Here is a 14142-nt window from a genome sequence, read left to right as displayed (position 1 = left end):
CAAATTGAATTTGTGGAATGTTGACATAAAATTTTTAAATAATTTAAGTCCATTTGAAAAATCAAAAAAGGACAGGTCAAAAGTGTGACTTTCTGGTTATTCAAAAATTTTCGTAGAAAAAAACTAAATGAGTTATTGCTTTAATAAGAGTAGAATAACATCAGATAAGTTATTTTTAACTATTAAAAAAATTAAAACACTTTCTGGGTTAAACAATTTTTGTGTTAGACTACCGGGACATAACATTGTTAGGATTTTGGAGAATCACCTCCATGCATCAAGTAAATGAACCTAATTCAGTAAAATACCGCCCATTAGCTAGGGCTAAAGAAGAAATACATGAAATACACCGCCAGCTCAGTCATTTCCGGCCGAGGACTGCAGTTTCGTCCTTATTAGCACTCATCAGCCAGGCATAGGAAAGTGAAGTGATTTTCCATCTCCATCTCAGTCACTTTCCTATGCCGTGCTGATGAGTGCTAATAAGCACGAAATTGCAGTACTCGGCTGGAAATGACTGAGCTGGGGGTGTTTTTCATGTAAATAAACCTTAGTTTTAAAAATTATTTCCGGTACAATTTAGTTACGCTTTTCTTCCTTCAAAGAAAAGTATTTCCGTCACGGAGTTTCCTGTTTCAGTTCAGAAAGTTACATGCATGTTCATAAACATGCAATAAATACCATCTTGTGTTTCAAACGAGATAGCTATTTTAAGTCTTCAACTAAACAAATGCTTCTAACATGATTTACAGATCTTATGTGAACTTTCAGTGTATTACATGAGCACCTACAGTCGTGCGTATCCTGAGTAGGGGAGAGTGTTGTACCTTGGGACGTTCGTACCTTGGGACAACGCTTATCTCTAAGAATCTACTTTTAGCAGCCATGTTTTTGTAATCTCTAATTAGTAACCTTCACCACTAAATGGTGCCATAGTAAACATCAGCATCAAATGAGTAACATTGGTGATTTTGTGAGAGAAAGAAAATTTCATGACTCTAAAGTAAATATTTTCTTCATTTTTATTTCATTTTCTGTCTTTGCATTTGTAAATTAAATCAACTGAATTTTATTTTGTTATAAAAAATATTTTCGAATGCTTAAATATTTTCTAATGAGAAAATAATGATAGTGCAACTAGATTGACCATTATTTCGGTTTTTCTTAAACCACGTGGTGATTGTACCTTGTGACAGTCAAACGTTTCGTACCTTAGGGCACGTTCAAAGGTGCAACATATGCATGGATAATTAAGACATGTTTAGGAACATAATGGAACAATGTTCTAATCCTATGCATTCCTTTAAACAAATTTAATGTTAGATAATAATTCATAGTTCATTATTCGTGATTCATAATTAATTATTCATGATTTTAGTCACTACCATGAAAAAATATATATGTTTTTTGTTTTCTGGTGAAAGATTGGTTCAAGTATATGGCTGTTTCCCGAATCATGAAGACTCCCATAGTACAGCAGTATGTGTCCCAAGGTACAACGGGCTGTTGTACCTTGGGACAGCTTGGAACTATTATTTTAAATGGCTGGTAATATTCTATTTTCACACTGTCTGAATTAAAATATATATATTCCGTAGAAGATATGCTGGGGTATTTTAATGTAACTTTTAGATTTTAAATTTGATTCCAATAATTGACGTTAAAAATTAAAATTGTCCCAAGGTACAACACTCTCCCCTATAAAGCCCGTGAAAAAGTATAAGGACTGAATCTTTTCATTCATTTTTTTTTTAAATTTCAGCTAGTGGAACTATTGAATACGCATACACACACCACCGATATAATTGGGACAACACTAAGTATTCAACAATTTCTGGAATTTTTTCTCTGGTTGGAAGTGCATCTATTCTGTTCGTTGTTCCGCTGTTTAAACGAGCAAAACTCGGTGATTCTATTCTTGGAATTGTAGGAGCCACTTCTATGTTATTACAAGACGTTGGACTTGGACTCGCATCAAATGAATACATATACTATGCAGGTAATTTTGCGTAATATTTTTTTTATTAACTGTAAAATATTTGCTAAATCAAAATTTTAAATATTTTTTGTTTGCCAACTAGTATAAGTAATTTTCAGAAGAGGAAGTACCCGGAAATTGTATCCATTGAGATTAAAGATAGCTTGGTACATAGCCCCAGTAGGTGGCACTGATGCTTAACGGACCTTGGCAATTTGTGACTTTTCTGTGCAAAACCGATGCAAATATGATTCGCTCATGCATCCTAATTGCAATAAAATTTAAACCAATGCATAATTTCTCCATCTTTAATAAAAATGTGCCGTGGGAGCAATGAACAAAGAATTAATCGTGTCTCACTGTTGCTGTCTCACTGTTCCTCCGTTGCAAAGTATTAACTTAATGGCTCCCATTCTCAGACAAAGAAAACCAACAACCTCATTCTACATCTATAATAAACGTTAGGTTAATGTAAGCTTAATAATACTGGTCTGTAATGTTTATCTAACCGTTAGGAAACAGTGCAACAAACAGTAGAGATTATTTACTTCGATGGGTTCAAGCTATGATGACATATATTCAGTAAGTTACCGCCCTATAAGCTGGGCTATGGCAAACATAGCTGGCGGTGTATTTCATGTATGCTGACATAGTTATTTTTCTTACATGATTCTTGAACGGAAACTTTTTTCTATAATGTTCACAGTATGTCGACGTGACTTTTCAAAAAAATTTCCAGGTTGGAAATATCCAAACAGAAAATATATTGCTGTTGTCTCGCTGTTCTTCCTGTTTCATATTACTCACTTCTCCCCTTATTGATTCAAAAAGGTTTTGAACTGAAAGAAAAATAATACACGTACTTGAGAACGTAATAATCTGCCACATCCATATTCTTTTAGTGTCGCACAAAGTAGCTGCAGCTTTCATTGCTTAGCTATTTAATTGCATTAAAACTGAACATTTTTGAATTTTTTATCCAAAGATATGAATAGAGTTTACAGAAGTTACTATTCATCCATTTCTTTGACTAAAAATGGATATATATATATATATATATATATATATATATATATATTCAAGAACATTGAAAATAGCGCCCCAAGAAGAAAGCTTCGGATTGAAGTAAAATTTAATATACATATTAATAAAGGTTAGAGATACACTTGATCCGAAAGTCCATGCAGTTAAAGAGATACAGGCTAAGAAATGAGATAAATACAGTGCTTCAATAGAGTGTTGGACCCCTTTTGCTTCAAGATATGCCGCAACACGAACCGGCATTGAGCTAATTAAACGTCTGATGTTGTCCTGAAGCAGTAGTCGAAAGATACGTGAAGCCAGTGCCGGAGGCTTCGCTTAAAGTTTGTGAATTAAAATCAAGGGATGGTTACATAAGAGCAGGGGCGTGCACAGAAATTTTGGGGCCCGTCACAAATGACATTTCCGGGCCACCCTAAATGCTGTTTACTCCTGTATTTCAACCCTATCTTTAAAAATATGTATTGTGTCCCTTTCAGACTCGGTCCCGGGCTAACTGGTGTCCCTCCCCCCTCCAGTGCACGCCCCTGAATAAGAGTAACATTGAAATCCACATCAAATTATGCCCAAGTTTCCAAAAATCTGATTATAAATTAGATTCAACAAGTAACACTTAAAACAATAAGACTTGTGTACTGAATGGTAGAAATTTTGCTGAACATTTTATAATCTTCTATTATCTGAAAATGAATAAAAGAATATAATAAAAAAATGGCGCTTCTGCATGGTTAGAAGATACCTTCAAAATTGAGAAATAAATGAATGTTTGTGTGTCATATATTGCTTTTTAAAAGGGTTATCCCTATATTAATGCAAAAAATAAACGAAAAAAAAGGGGGAGAGGGACTTTTTTTTAATCACATAAAAAAGCTGAAATTCTCAATTTTTTCGATTTTTAAGGCTTGTTCTTGATTTGGAAGGTATTATTCGATTCAAATAATTCTTTTTAATTTCTCAAGGCTGTACCAATCGCAAATTTTCCGTCTTAGGGGCCATTCATTAATTACGTAAAGGTCCCGAGGGGCAGGGGGTTTGAAAAATCTCTACATATCCTTACTTGGGGAGGGGGGTCAAAGAAATTCTTACGTAAGATTTTCGAAGTAGATATCTTTTATTAGAAATCGCGCGGTCAAGTGGTTTGGCAGGGATCATATTTCATTTGCGTCTGGAAGATAAAAAACGTATTAGGAAGAGCTGTATTTATTTGTTTTACAAAGGCGTAAAATATAATAAATGAAACGCATTATGTGTGGTATGTTTTATTTTTAATTAGTATCGCGTTATAAACAAAAAAAAATGTCGAAAAAACATTCAGCCTAGATTCTAACTTTTTAGTAAATATTTCGTTACACAAAAAGGTTCTTATTTTTTTTTTTCAATAACGATTCTAGTAATGTATTTGTTATTTTATTATTATGAAAAACGAAATGGAATCTTACGTAAGAATGGGGAGGTGAAAAATCGTACGTACCCTTACATGGGGGAGGGGTGGTCAAAAATTACCGAAATCATTCTTACGTAATTAATGAATGGCCCCTTAGAGCATTAAAAAAACATTCACGCAAAATTTTTTACAAAATTGTAAAAAAAGTGAAGTTTTCCATTTTTCCAAATTTTCAGGCTCGTTGAGCAATCGAAAGATATTATCCGTTTTTTTTTTTTTTAAATCTTCAACAATTGCAACTTTTCCGCACTATAGCAACTCGCAAAAGGAAATTTCGTTTTTTTCGCTCCACCCATATATATATATACTAGTCGACCCGTGCGGAACTCCGCACCGTGCTTCGAATCGCTTCATAAGGCATTTCGCTCTTTAAAAATTTCAAAGAAAGAACATTTTGAAGAAGAATCAAAAAAAAGTAAGCGCACGAGAGAAGGCATGTAATTTGAAGACATCAGTAACAAAATCTCGTTAAATACAACGTTGTGATAATTTGATCATCGCTGACCTTTTGGTTGCACGTATTTTCAATGCAAACATAAATATAATTAAAAGTGTGGTTGAGTGACTCGTGAAAAAGCAATAATTTTGCATGTGAAAAAACGGGTTGTGGCAAATACAGTCCTGCCCATGTGAGCATCTGACGGAAAAAAAAGAAACATTAAAGCTATATTAATTACCAAGGATTCGAACTCGCTCAATTCTGATTAACAGCACAACTCTCCAACAAACCTAGCAATTGCGCCTTCCTTTTCGAATGCTATTCATTGAAGAAATGCGTAATAAAAAACAGCAAAAATGCTTTAAAATTATTCGTAAAACATAGAATTTGACTAAAGAATGAGGAAGATCTCACGTAGCGATTGAAACAAACATTCTAGAGAAATAATAAATTCGATTGAAAATAAGTGTTTTTATCTTTGAATATTGAACTATTTCACATACAAGGTTGCTTTAACCGTTACGGCTTAAATGCCCGCACATGTTTCTCTTTTAATCGAACACTTAAAATTCAAAACCAAAACCAGTTGAACTGAGTCCGTTTTTTGAAGGACAAAATGTATTTTTTTTTTCAACCGAAAGCAGAGGAGTAGAGCAGTTTCTTACTAATGAAGTTGATAATAATTTTGATGTTTTATACCGTATTCGAATAAATAATTAAAGGTTTACTGGGTGAAACTCGTATTTTCAATTTGGCGTAGTATTTTTTTTTTCTTTTGTACAATAGGTCGGACACTGCTATTAGAAAAATCTACATCATACAATAAAAATGTTTTTTTGCACAAAAAGGATTCTCTTGAGGTAATATAATGCTTTTTTTATGCTTACATTATGCTTAGTGGTCTGGTCGAAGACAAAGCTTTAAAAAAAAGGAAGAACACCCTTCGATTAACAGTCAACTTATCTGAATGATAACTGTAGCCTGCATAAAGGAGTCGAAACACCAAATAGCATTCCCACTGCATTTATTTTGTTACGTGTGTTATCCGTTGTATGTTATTAGTACATGTAAGGCGTAATATTATATGTAAATTTGTTATTACGTCGGACAGCCCGAGCTTGCCCGAATTTCAGCTAGTTTATAGCCGAACGCTCTATCGAAAAAAAAACTTATCAATTTAACCGAACAGTTAAGTCCAGTGCTTTTAAGCTTTACTAAAAAAAAAAAAAAAAAAAAAAAAAAAAAAACCACACACACACACAGGTTAATTTTTTTTTTCTTGCCGAAAGCGATGCAAAAAATTGGAAAATTGTATTAGAACTTTGCTTTAAAAAAAAAAAAAAGAAAAATCTGCATAAGAACTTTAGGCTGCATCAAGGTTTTGCAACAGCAAGGAGCGTTTCCGAAAACTTGATTTTTCGACCGTAAGTCTATTTTTCGTCCTTTGCCGGCCTCATAAGTTTTAAAATGAGAGGGGATTAATATATAAGATAAGATATTTAAGAGAAGTGTTTTTATTTTTGAAAATTTTTACAATTTGTTCAATTCTATTACAAGTTTCTTGTTACAATTCTACAAAAAACGTAATTTACCCTTCGAATTGAGGTAGTAATTTTTTTATTTGTACAAAGAGTCAAAACTCTGCAGAAGAACCTATATTTCAATATACGATTTATTATTTTTTTCTGAAGAAAAAACAATTCCATTGTAGTCTGAAATCTTAAACCTGGTACTTTCGCCTATATTATGCTTTAATTTTCTTACCGGAGCCAAAGCTTTAAAAAAAAAAAAAAAAAAAAAAAAAAAAAACGTACAGTAAAGAATTAATTTAGTTCAATGTTTCATTATTTTTTTATAACAGCAAAGAGCGTTTCCATCTCATCTACTCCATTACAATTGTTATTCAGTGTTCAAGTAAGGAGCGATATTTCGCTAATTTTTTGATGCAGATTGTCCGGACGTGGGCCCGAACACGCATTCTCCTGGTTACCAGTCGAACGCTCTGCCGATCAAGCTATTCAGCTCTGCCGGTCATAGTGCAAGTTAAAGTTATAAATTTAACTGAAAACCTCATTCTGGTTCTTTAAAACAGGGTTTTTTTGACAGAAAAAACAATTTTTAGACCGTGGGTCTATTTTGCGTCAGTAGCCAGCACGATAAGCTTTAAAATAAGATGTAAATCAAAGAACTCGACCAAGAATTGGGGAAAATCTCGCGTAGAAACCAAAAACAGGCTACAGAAATAATTCTTCACTAGTCGACCCATGCGAACTCCGCACTGTGCTTCGAATCGTTTCATAAGATATTTCGCTCTTTAAGAATTTCAAAGGAAGAACATCATGAAGAAGAACCGAAAAAAAAAAAGTAAGCGCAGAAGAGAAGGTATGTAATTTAAAGACATCAGTAACAAAACCTCGTTAAATACAACGTTGTGATAATTTGATCATCGCTCACCATCGGTCGCACATATTTTCAATTCAAACATAAATATCATTAAAAGTGTGACTGAGTAGTGACTCGTGAAAAAGCAATAATTGTGCATGTAAAAAAAACAGGTTGTAGTAAATACAGTCCTGCCCATGTGAGCATCTGACGGGAGGAAAAGAAACATTAAAGAGATATTTATTGGCACGGATTCGAATTGGCGCCATTCCTTTTAACAGTCCGACACCCCAACAAACCTAGCAATTGCGCCTTCCTTTTCGAAAGCTATTCATTGAAGGAATGCGTAGTAAAAAACAGCAAAAAAGCTTTTTGCCAAAATAATAATAATAATAATAATAATAATAATAATATCATGCTTCTATGTTTTGTCATTAACCAGCATGATACGATTTAAAATTATTCGCAAAGCATGGAATTTGATTAAAGAATGACGAAGATCTCACGTAGCGATTGAAACGAACATTCTAGAGAAATAATAAATTAGATTGAAAATAAGTGTTTTTAATATTTGAATATTGAACTATTTCACATACAAGGTTGCTTTAACCGTTACGGCTTAAATGCCCGCACATGTTTCTCTTTTAATCGAACACTTAAAATTCAAAACCAAAACCAGTTGAACTGAGTCCGTTTTTTAAGTGTAATTTTTCGAACGTAGACAAAATGTATTTTTTTTTTTTCAGCAGAAAGGAGAGGAGTAAAAAATGATTTCTTGCTAATGAAGTTGATAATAATTTTAATGCTTTATATCGTATTCGCGCGAATAAAAAATTAAAGGTTTACTGGGTGAAACTCGTAGTTTTAATTTGGCGTAGTATTTTTTCATTTGTACAAAAGGTCGAACACTGCTATTTGAAACATCTACATTTCAGCATACAATGAAAATGTTTTTCTGCACAAAAAGGATTTCCTTTAGGTAAATCCAATACTTTTTTATGCTTACATTATGCTGAGTGGTCTGGATGTAGTCAAAGCTTTAAAAAAAGGAAGAACACCCTTCGATTAACAGTCAACTTATCCGAATGATAACTGTAGCCTGCATAAAGGAGTCGAAACACCAAGTAGCAGTCTCACTGCATTTATTTTATTACGTTTGTATGTTATGAGCACATGTAATGCGTAATACTAATATAAATTTGATATTATATCGGACAGCCCAACTTGCCCGAAGTTCAGATAGTTTATAGCCGAACGCTCTACCGAAAAAAAACTTATCAAGTCAACCGAACAACTAAGTCCAGTGCTTTTAAGCTTTATTAAAATATGAACACACACACACAGGCTTTTTTTTTTTTTTTTGCCGAAAGCGACGTAAAAAATATAAAACTGCATTACAACTTTGCTTTTAAAAAATGCATAAGAACTACAGGCGGCATCAAGGTTTTGAAACAGCAAGGGGCGTTTTCGAAAACTTGATTTTTCGACCTTAAGTCTATTTTTCTTCATTAGCCAGTCTGATAAGTTTTAAAATGAGAAGGGAATAATATTTAAGATAAGATATTGAAGAAATATTTTTTTATTCTTGAAAATTTTTACAATTTGTTACCGCAGGCTGCTTGAACCGTTATGATTTAGATGGCAGCACGTGTTCATCAGTTAACAGCACGGTTAAAATACAAAATAAATTGAACTATGCTCTTTTCTAAGCGTAGCTTTTCGAATGTAATAAATATGTGATAAGCTATTTGTTTTTTTTTTTTTTTTTTTTGCAAAAAGAAGAAAAAATATATATTTTACCCTTCAAATTGCGGTAGTAATTTTTTTATTTGTACAAAGAGTCAAAAACTCATTAAAAGAATATATATTTCAATATACGATTTATTATTTTTTTCTGAACAAAAAACAATTCTACTGTTGTCTGAAATCTTAAACCTGTTACTTATATTTTCGCTTACACTATGCTTTAATTTTCTTACCAGAGCTAAAGCTTAAAAAGAAAAAAAAAACGTACATATTCAGAAGTAATTTAGCACAAAGTCACTTCAAGTTTTCATATCAGCAAGGAGCGCTTCCTTCTCATTTATTCCATTCCTTCATAGTTGGTATTCACTTAATTAAATGTTCATGTTATCCGCGATATTTCTCTAATTTTTTGTTGCAGAATGTCCGGACGTGGGCCCGAACACGCATTCTCCTGCTTACGAAGAGAACGCTCTGCCGATCAAGCTATTCAGCTCTGTCGGTCATAGCGCAAATTTAAGTTATAAGTTTAACCGAAAACCTCATTCTGGTTCTTTAAAACAGGTTTTTCGGCTGAAAAAAACAATTTTTAGACCGTGGGTCTATTTTTCGTCAGTAGCCAGCACCATAAGCTTTAAAATAAGGCGTAAATCAAAGAAATCGATCAAGAATTGAGGAAAATCTGACGTAGAAACCAAAAACAGGCTACAGAAATAATATATAAGGATATATGCTTTTGTATATATATATATATATATATATATATATATATATAAAATTTATTTTTTGATTTAAGAGATTATATAATATATAATCTCTTAAATCAAAATATGAGAATGATCAATTTGTCTTTTGTGCTCTGATAACTTAGTAACTTAAGAAAAAAGCTCTTAATTGATATTAGTTTTAAAATTCATAATTTACTTTCAGCAAATTCTGTTGGAATTATGGATTCTCTTTTAGCTTTGGCGAGTCGTGCAAGAGTTTCTAAAGTCGTTTCTAGGAATGAAACTGGTAACTATACCATTTAGTTCATACCTCTTTTTTGATTTCCTATCATAAAACTATGTTTAACGAAACTATTTTTCCAACAACTCACATAAAATTAATTTATGTCCATATGAAGGCCTTTCACCTGTACGCCAAATGTAAAATCTGACTTGGATTACTACTAATTTGCCGCATCGCGAATTGATCAAATTCAAGAGCACAAACTCCGAAATAATTCACCATTTCGGACTTTGCGCTTTTGTCAGTGTTCCATTCGCGATGCGAGCATTTTTTCGGACGTTGTCCGATTTCGGAATTGGGGTCCAACCTAGATGAGACGAATTTAAATAAACAGAAAATATAAATAAAAACTTGTTTTAAAAAACAGAAAAACTCCCTGTGTTTCTGTAGTACGTCTGTTTTCATTTGAGTATTACTCATTTTAAGTACGACACACGTAAAAAAGTAGTTCCCAACCTCTATGACCTCATAATGTAATAGTTATTTTTTTGCATAGCTTACCGAAAGCACCTGACAAAAATATATGTGTGTATGTGTTACCATGAAAGATCGAAATCGGAAAATGTCGACTTTCACATGTGACTCACCGAAAACAATTGGTCTTTCCGCGATGTCTACGGTAGGTGAATTTTGATCTTCACTAATGTCGACTCGACATTCAACAGATTTCGAGCTTTCACAGTAACATATATAACCCAAAAATAATTATCATTTTGAAACAGCTTATAATTGAATGAATTAAAATATGTGTTGCAGGAAAAAAACAATTTAGAAACGTTGAAAAATTGAAAGGGGATTCCGTGCTGGAGTTATCCAGCACGGAACGAGAGTTTCTTTTTTTTTTAAGTAAATAAAAATTTTCTTTTAATTATTTCGTGGTCACAACAATACGCTCCATCCGCGCTGTGGTGCGCTTCTGCAATTTCAACAGTAATTTAACTATTTTGCATGAATGCATTTTATACATTAAAAACAATAATTGGTATTGATTTTAAGCCGTTCTGGAGTTTGATCAAAACTGTTCAAATTAACTAGTTTCTGAAAGTTTTTATGAAGGGACAAAAACAAATGCGTATCAACTGAACACATCGGTTTTGCGAGAAGTGTCAAAATTATTTGGCAACACTCAACTTCAAGATGGGCAAGACATCTTTGTTTGGTCAAGTAGTTTTTGCCCCTGCTAATACAAATGCGCCCAAGGTTGCTGTTTCAACGGCTAAGTGAAAGTCTATAAGTAGTTGAAAGTCTTAAAATAGATTGGAAGATTGTTGAGGACTTCTTTGAAATTAAAATTAGATTATGACACTGCTAAACGAAATTAAATATCAATGAAGTACACGTGGGGCTCTAATGCAATGCGGGGAGACTGCATACTAAAGTTATTGCTTATTCAAGTTTCGATACATTTGAAGGGATAACCGTTACAGTATAATAATCAATATTTTTTTGGGCTCTAATACGCTGTGGGAAAATTGCAGACTAAAGTTATTGCTTCTTCAATCTTCAAGTCTTGATAAATTTGAAGTGGTAATTGTTTTGTGTAACTATCCATAATTTCTTGATGGACTTCTTGGACTCTAAATAAGTTGTGGGGAGATTGCAGATTAAATTCATTGTTTCTTCAAGTCTCGATAAATTTGAAATAATAACCGTGATAGTATAACTATCAATAACTAAATTTATTGGGCTTTTATATGTTGTGGAGACATTTCAGACAACTGTTTCTTCAAGTCTCGATAAATTTTAAGTGATAACTTTTATATTAACTTATCAATAAGTTCTTGATAAAAAAAAATATTTTCATATTGGTCAAAAGGACTCGTAATAACAATGTTTTTCCTTCTTTCTCAGGAAAAATATTTTCATTCATGTCTACTGCCCAGACCATTGTTCCAATAGTTGCTGCTATTGCCGTATCGCAGGTTCTGAACGCTACACTGAATTTCTTTCCTGGATTAATATTTCTGGTTTTTGCTGCATTATCAACAATACCGATTGGAGTGTTTATGTAAATATACTTTAGTGTTGATTAAAATATTGTTATTTACAAATGTAACTTGTAAAATTGAGACACATTGAAGCAAACATAAAATGAAAACTTGGAGGCAAGGTGACCAGTCGAAGTGATAATAGAAACACTAATCTGCTTTATGGCAAGAAATGTTAGTGTTAGTTCATACAGATGCTGCTATCGAGCATGATTTAGAATGATTACTAAAGAAAAACCCTTAATGTCCGATCACATTTAAAGTGGAAAATTGGGAAGCGGCTGGCTAAGTAGTTTGAATAAATCTAGACGGGGAAAAGGAAAAATAGCAAGAATATTTTGAAGTGTTCTGTTGATTTCAATGTGTGGCTGCCTCGAATTCGGCAAAATGCCATCGCTACCAAGTACCTAATAGATGTGCAATTGGTAAAAGAGCTGTACTTGTGATTAAAACTTTGCTCTATTCTGTCAGCTCAAGTTCTGTCTTTTGCACTTACACTCCCTTGCCTCTCGTTGCATCCGTTTTACTTTTTTAAACATTCAGAAAAGCATTTAAATCTTTCTGAAATTATCTTGTTTCATTAATGATTTCTAAATGTTTTCAAATTTAATTCCTTGATTGTTCACAATTTATTTGAATAGCTGGATTTTACGTCTACCTAAAATGGAAGACGATGAGACAGATGGAGTACCTAATACAGTTGCAGAAGAGAAGACTGCTGAAGCCACAAAAGATATTGAATCGGAGCGTGTTTAAAAACTTTAAAATAAATACTGATACAAAATACTGAAATGTTAACTTAAACTAAAGAGTAATATGTACTAAATAAAACACTTTTTTTTACAGAGCTGGGATAATTTTTATTAGACTCAACCCTTACCTTTGCTTAGACCTTCTGAAATAAAAGAGCATAAAATATATAGGAGTTCAATCAAAAATACAATCAACTTTCCATAGCTTGAAGTAGCAACGGACCACCTAAAACCTACGAGTTATTGGTAGTCCGAGTCATGGGAAGTTCCCAAAGCCTTCTCAATATTTTGGGACCAAATATGAAAACTTCAAGATGAAGGAATTATTCGAGTTATAAAGCTTCGAGTTATCGCAACTTGACCGTAGTAGGTTTACTACATAAAAAAAAATTAAACTCTAATTGTAGTTGAATTCACAAAAATAGGTGCAGTAGAAGGAAAGAAAAGCTCTTAAAAATGTAGCTTGAAAAACGCAGAACTTTTAACAGAAGTTTCATTTTTATTATTTTATCAGAACTGAAAAACTGAAGAGTATTTTCGTCTGTTATGAAAGTATCGTTCTTAACTGAAACTAATTTTCATGACATTTTCAACAAAGTAAACAATACATTAAAACAGTTCATCTTTTTTGTTATAAAGGACATAGGAAATTTTCTTTGTAACAAGCTCTGAAATAAAGTCTCAGAATAACTGATGATAATGTAATGGAAATATTGTGCACCTTGATGTCAGTATCAGTAAGTGACAAAAGATTTTTATTGATAAACGTTTAGAAGAAGAGGCATGAGGATAACAAATGTGCACAACTTTTAAATGTCATCTCTAAATACAACATTTATTCTTAATCAATCATTCAAAAAAATTAATTTGTTTTTGGCAAATTAATGGTTTTGTAATCAAGAATTGTTTCCTTGTGATTCCTCCGGGCTTCTAAAAGTTGGTATTTTACATAAATTTCTGCCTAACTTTTCGGGCTTTTTTACCATGCCAAAAGAAAAAAAAAATCACTAATAAATTGCAGTATGCTGGAAGTTATACCATGCTGCATGAAAAAACACCCAAGGTAAAGTTATCTATGCAGTAAGAAATGTGCACAGTTGCATAAAAGTTACTGTTCAGAAATTGTAGAATTATTTTTCAAGTGAAAAGCCATTTTTTTATTTATTGGACACAAAATGCATACAAAACATTCTTAACGAAGTCATATTATCAAAATCTTTAATTTCAGAAATTCTTAAACTAAATATAATTTAAGGAATAATCATGCATGTAATAAAAAAAATAACAAACAAAGAATGTCCAATCTGAAAGACATGTTTCAAGAGGAAAAAAAAAAGAAAAGAATTAAGAATGATTTCAAGAAA

General features: G+C 32.5%; 1 protein-coding gene across 1 annotated transcript; it reads left to right on the top strand.

Moving 5' to 3' along the window:
• Positions 1 to 1837: 1837 nt before the first annotated feature.
• LOC129235275 (uncharacterized) lies at positions 1838 to 12825 on the top strand. Its single transcript, XM_054868993.1, has 4 exons — positions 1838 to 1999; positions 9958 to 10041; positions 11890 to 12046; positions 12668 to 12825. The coding sequence occupies exons 1-4, from the start codon at positions 1942 to 1944 to the stop codon at positions 12780 to 12782; spliced, it is 414 nt and encodes a 137-aa protein (XP_054724968.1). The 5' UTR covers positions 1838 to 1941; the 3' UTR covers positions 12783 to 12825.
• The last annotated feature ends 1317 nt before the right edge of the window (positions 12826 to 14142 follow it).

Source organism: Uloborus diversus, chromosome 2 (genome assembly GCF_026930045.1).
Source record: "Uloborus diversus isolate 005 chromosome 2, Udiv.v.3.1, whole genome shotgun sequence".
NCBI classification, from domain to species: domain Eukaryota; kingdom Metazoa; phylum Arthropoda; class Arachnida; order Araneae; family Uloboridae; genus Uloborus; species Uloborus diversus.
Note: the sequence above shows the minus strand (reverse complement) of the source record. Positions and strands in the feature narration are given on the sequence as shown.

What these genes read in the sequence shown, in the direction of transcription:
- LOC129235275 (XM_054868993.1), top strand. Translation starts at nt 1,942, where the DNA reads ATGTTATTACAAGACGTTGGACTTGGACTCGCATCAAATGAATACATA. An exon ending in CGTTTCTAGGAATGAAACTG is followed by an intron (nt 10,042 to 11,889) that starts GTAACTATACCA and finishes CTTCTTTCTCAG; the next exon opens with GAAAAATATTTTCATTCATG. An exon ending in ATACCGATTGGAGTGTTTAT is followed by an intron (nt 12,047 to 12,667) that starts GTAAATATACTT and finishes TTATTTGAATAG; the next exon opens with CTGGATTTTACGTCTACCTA.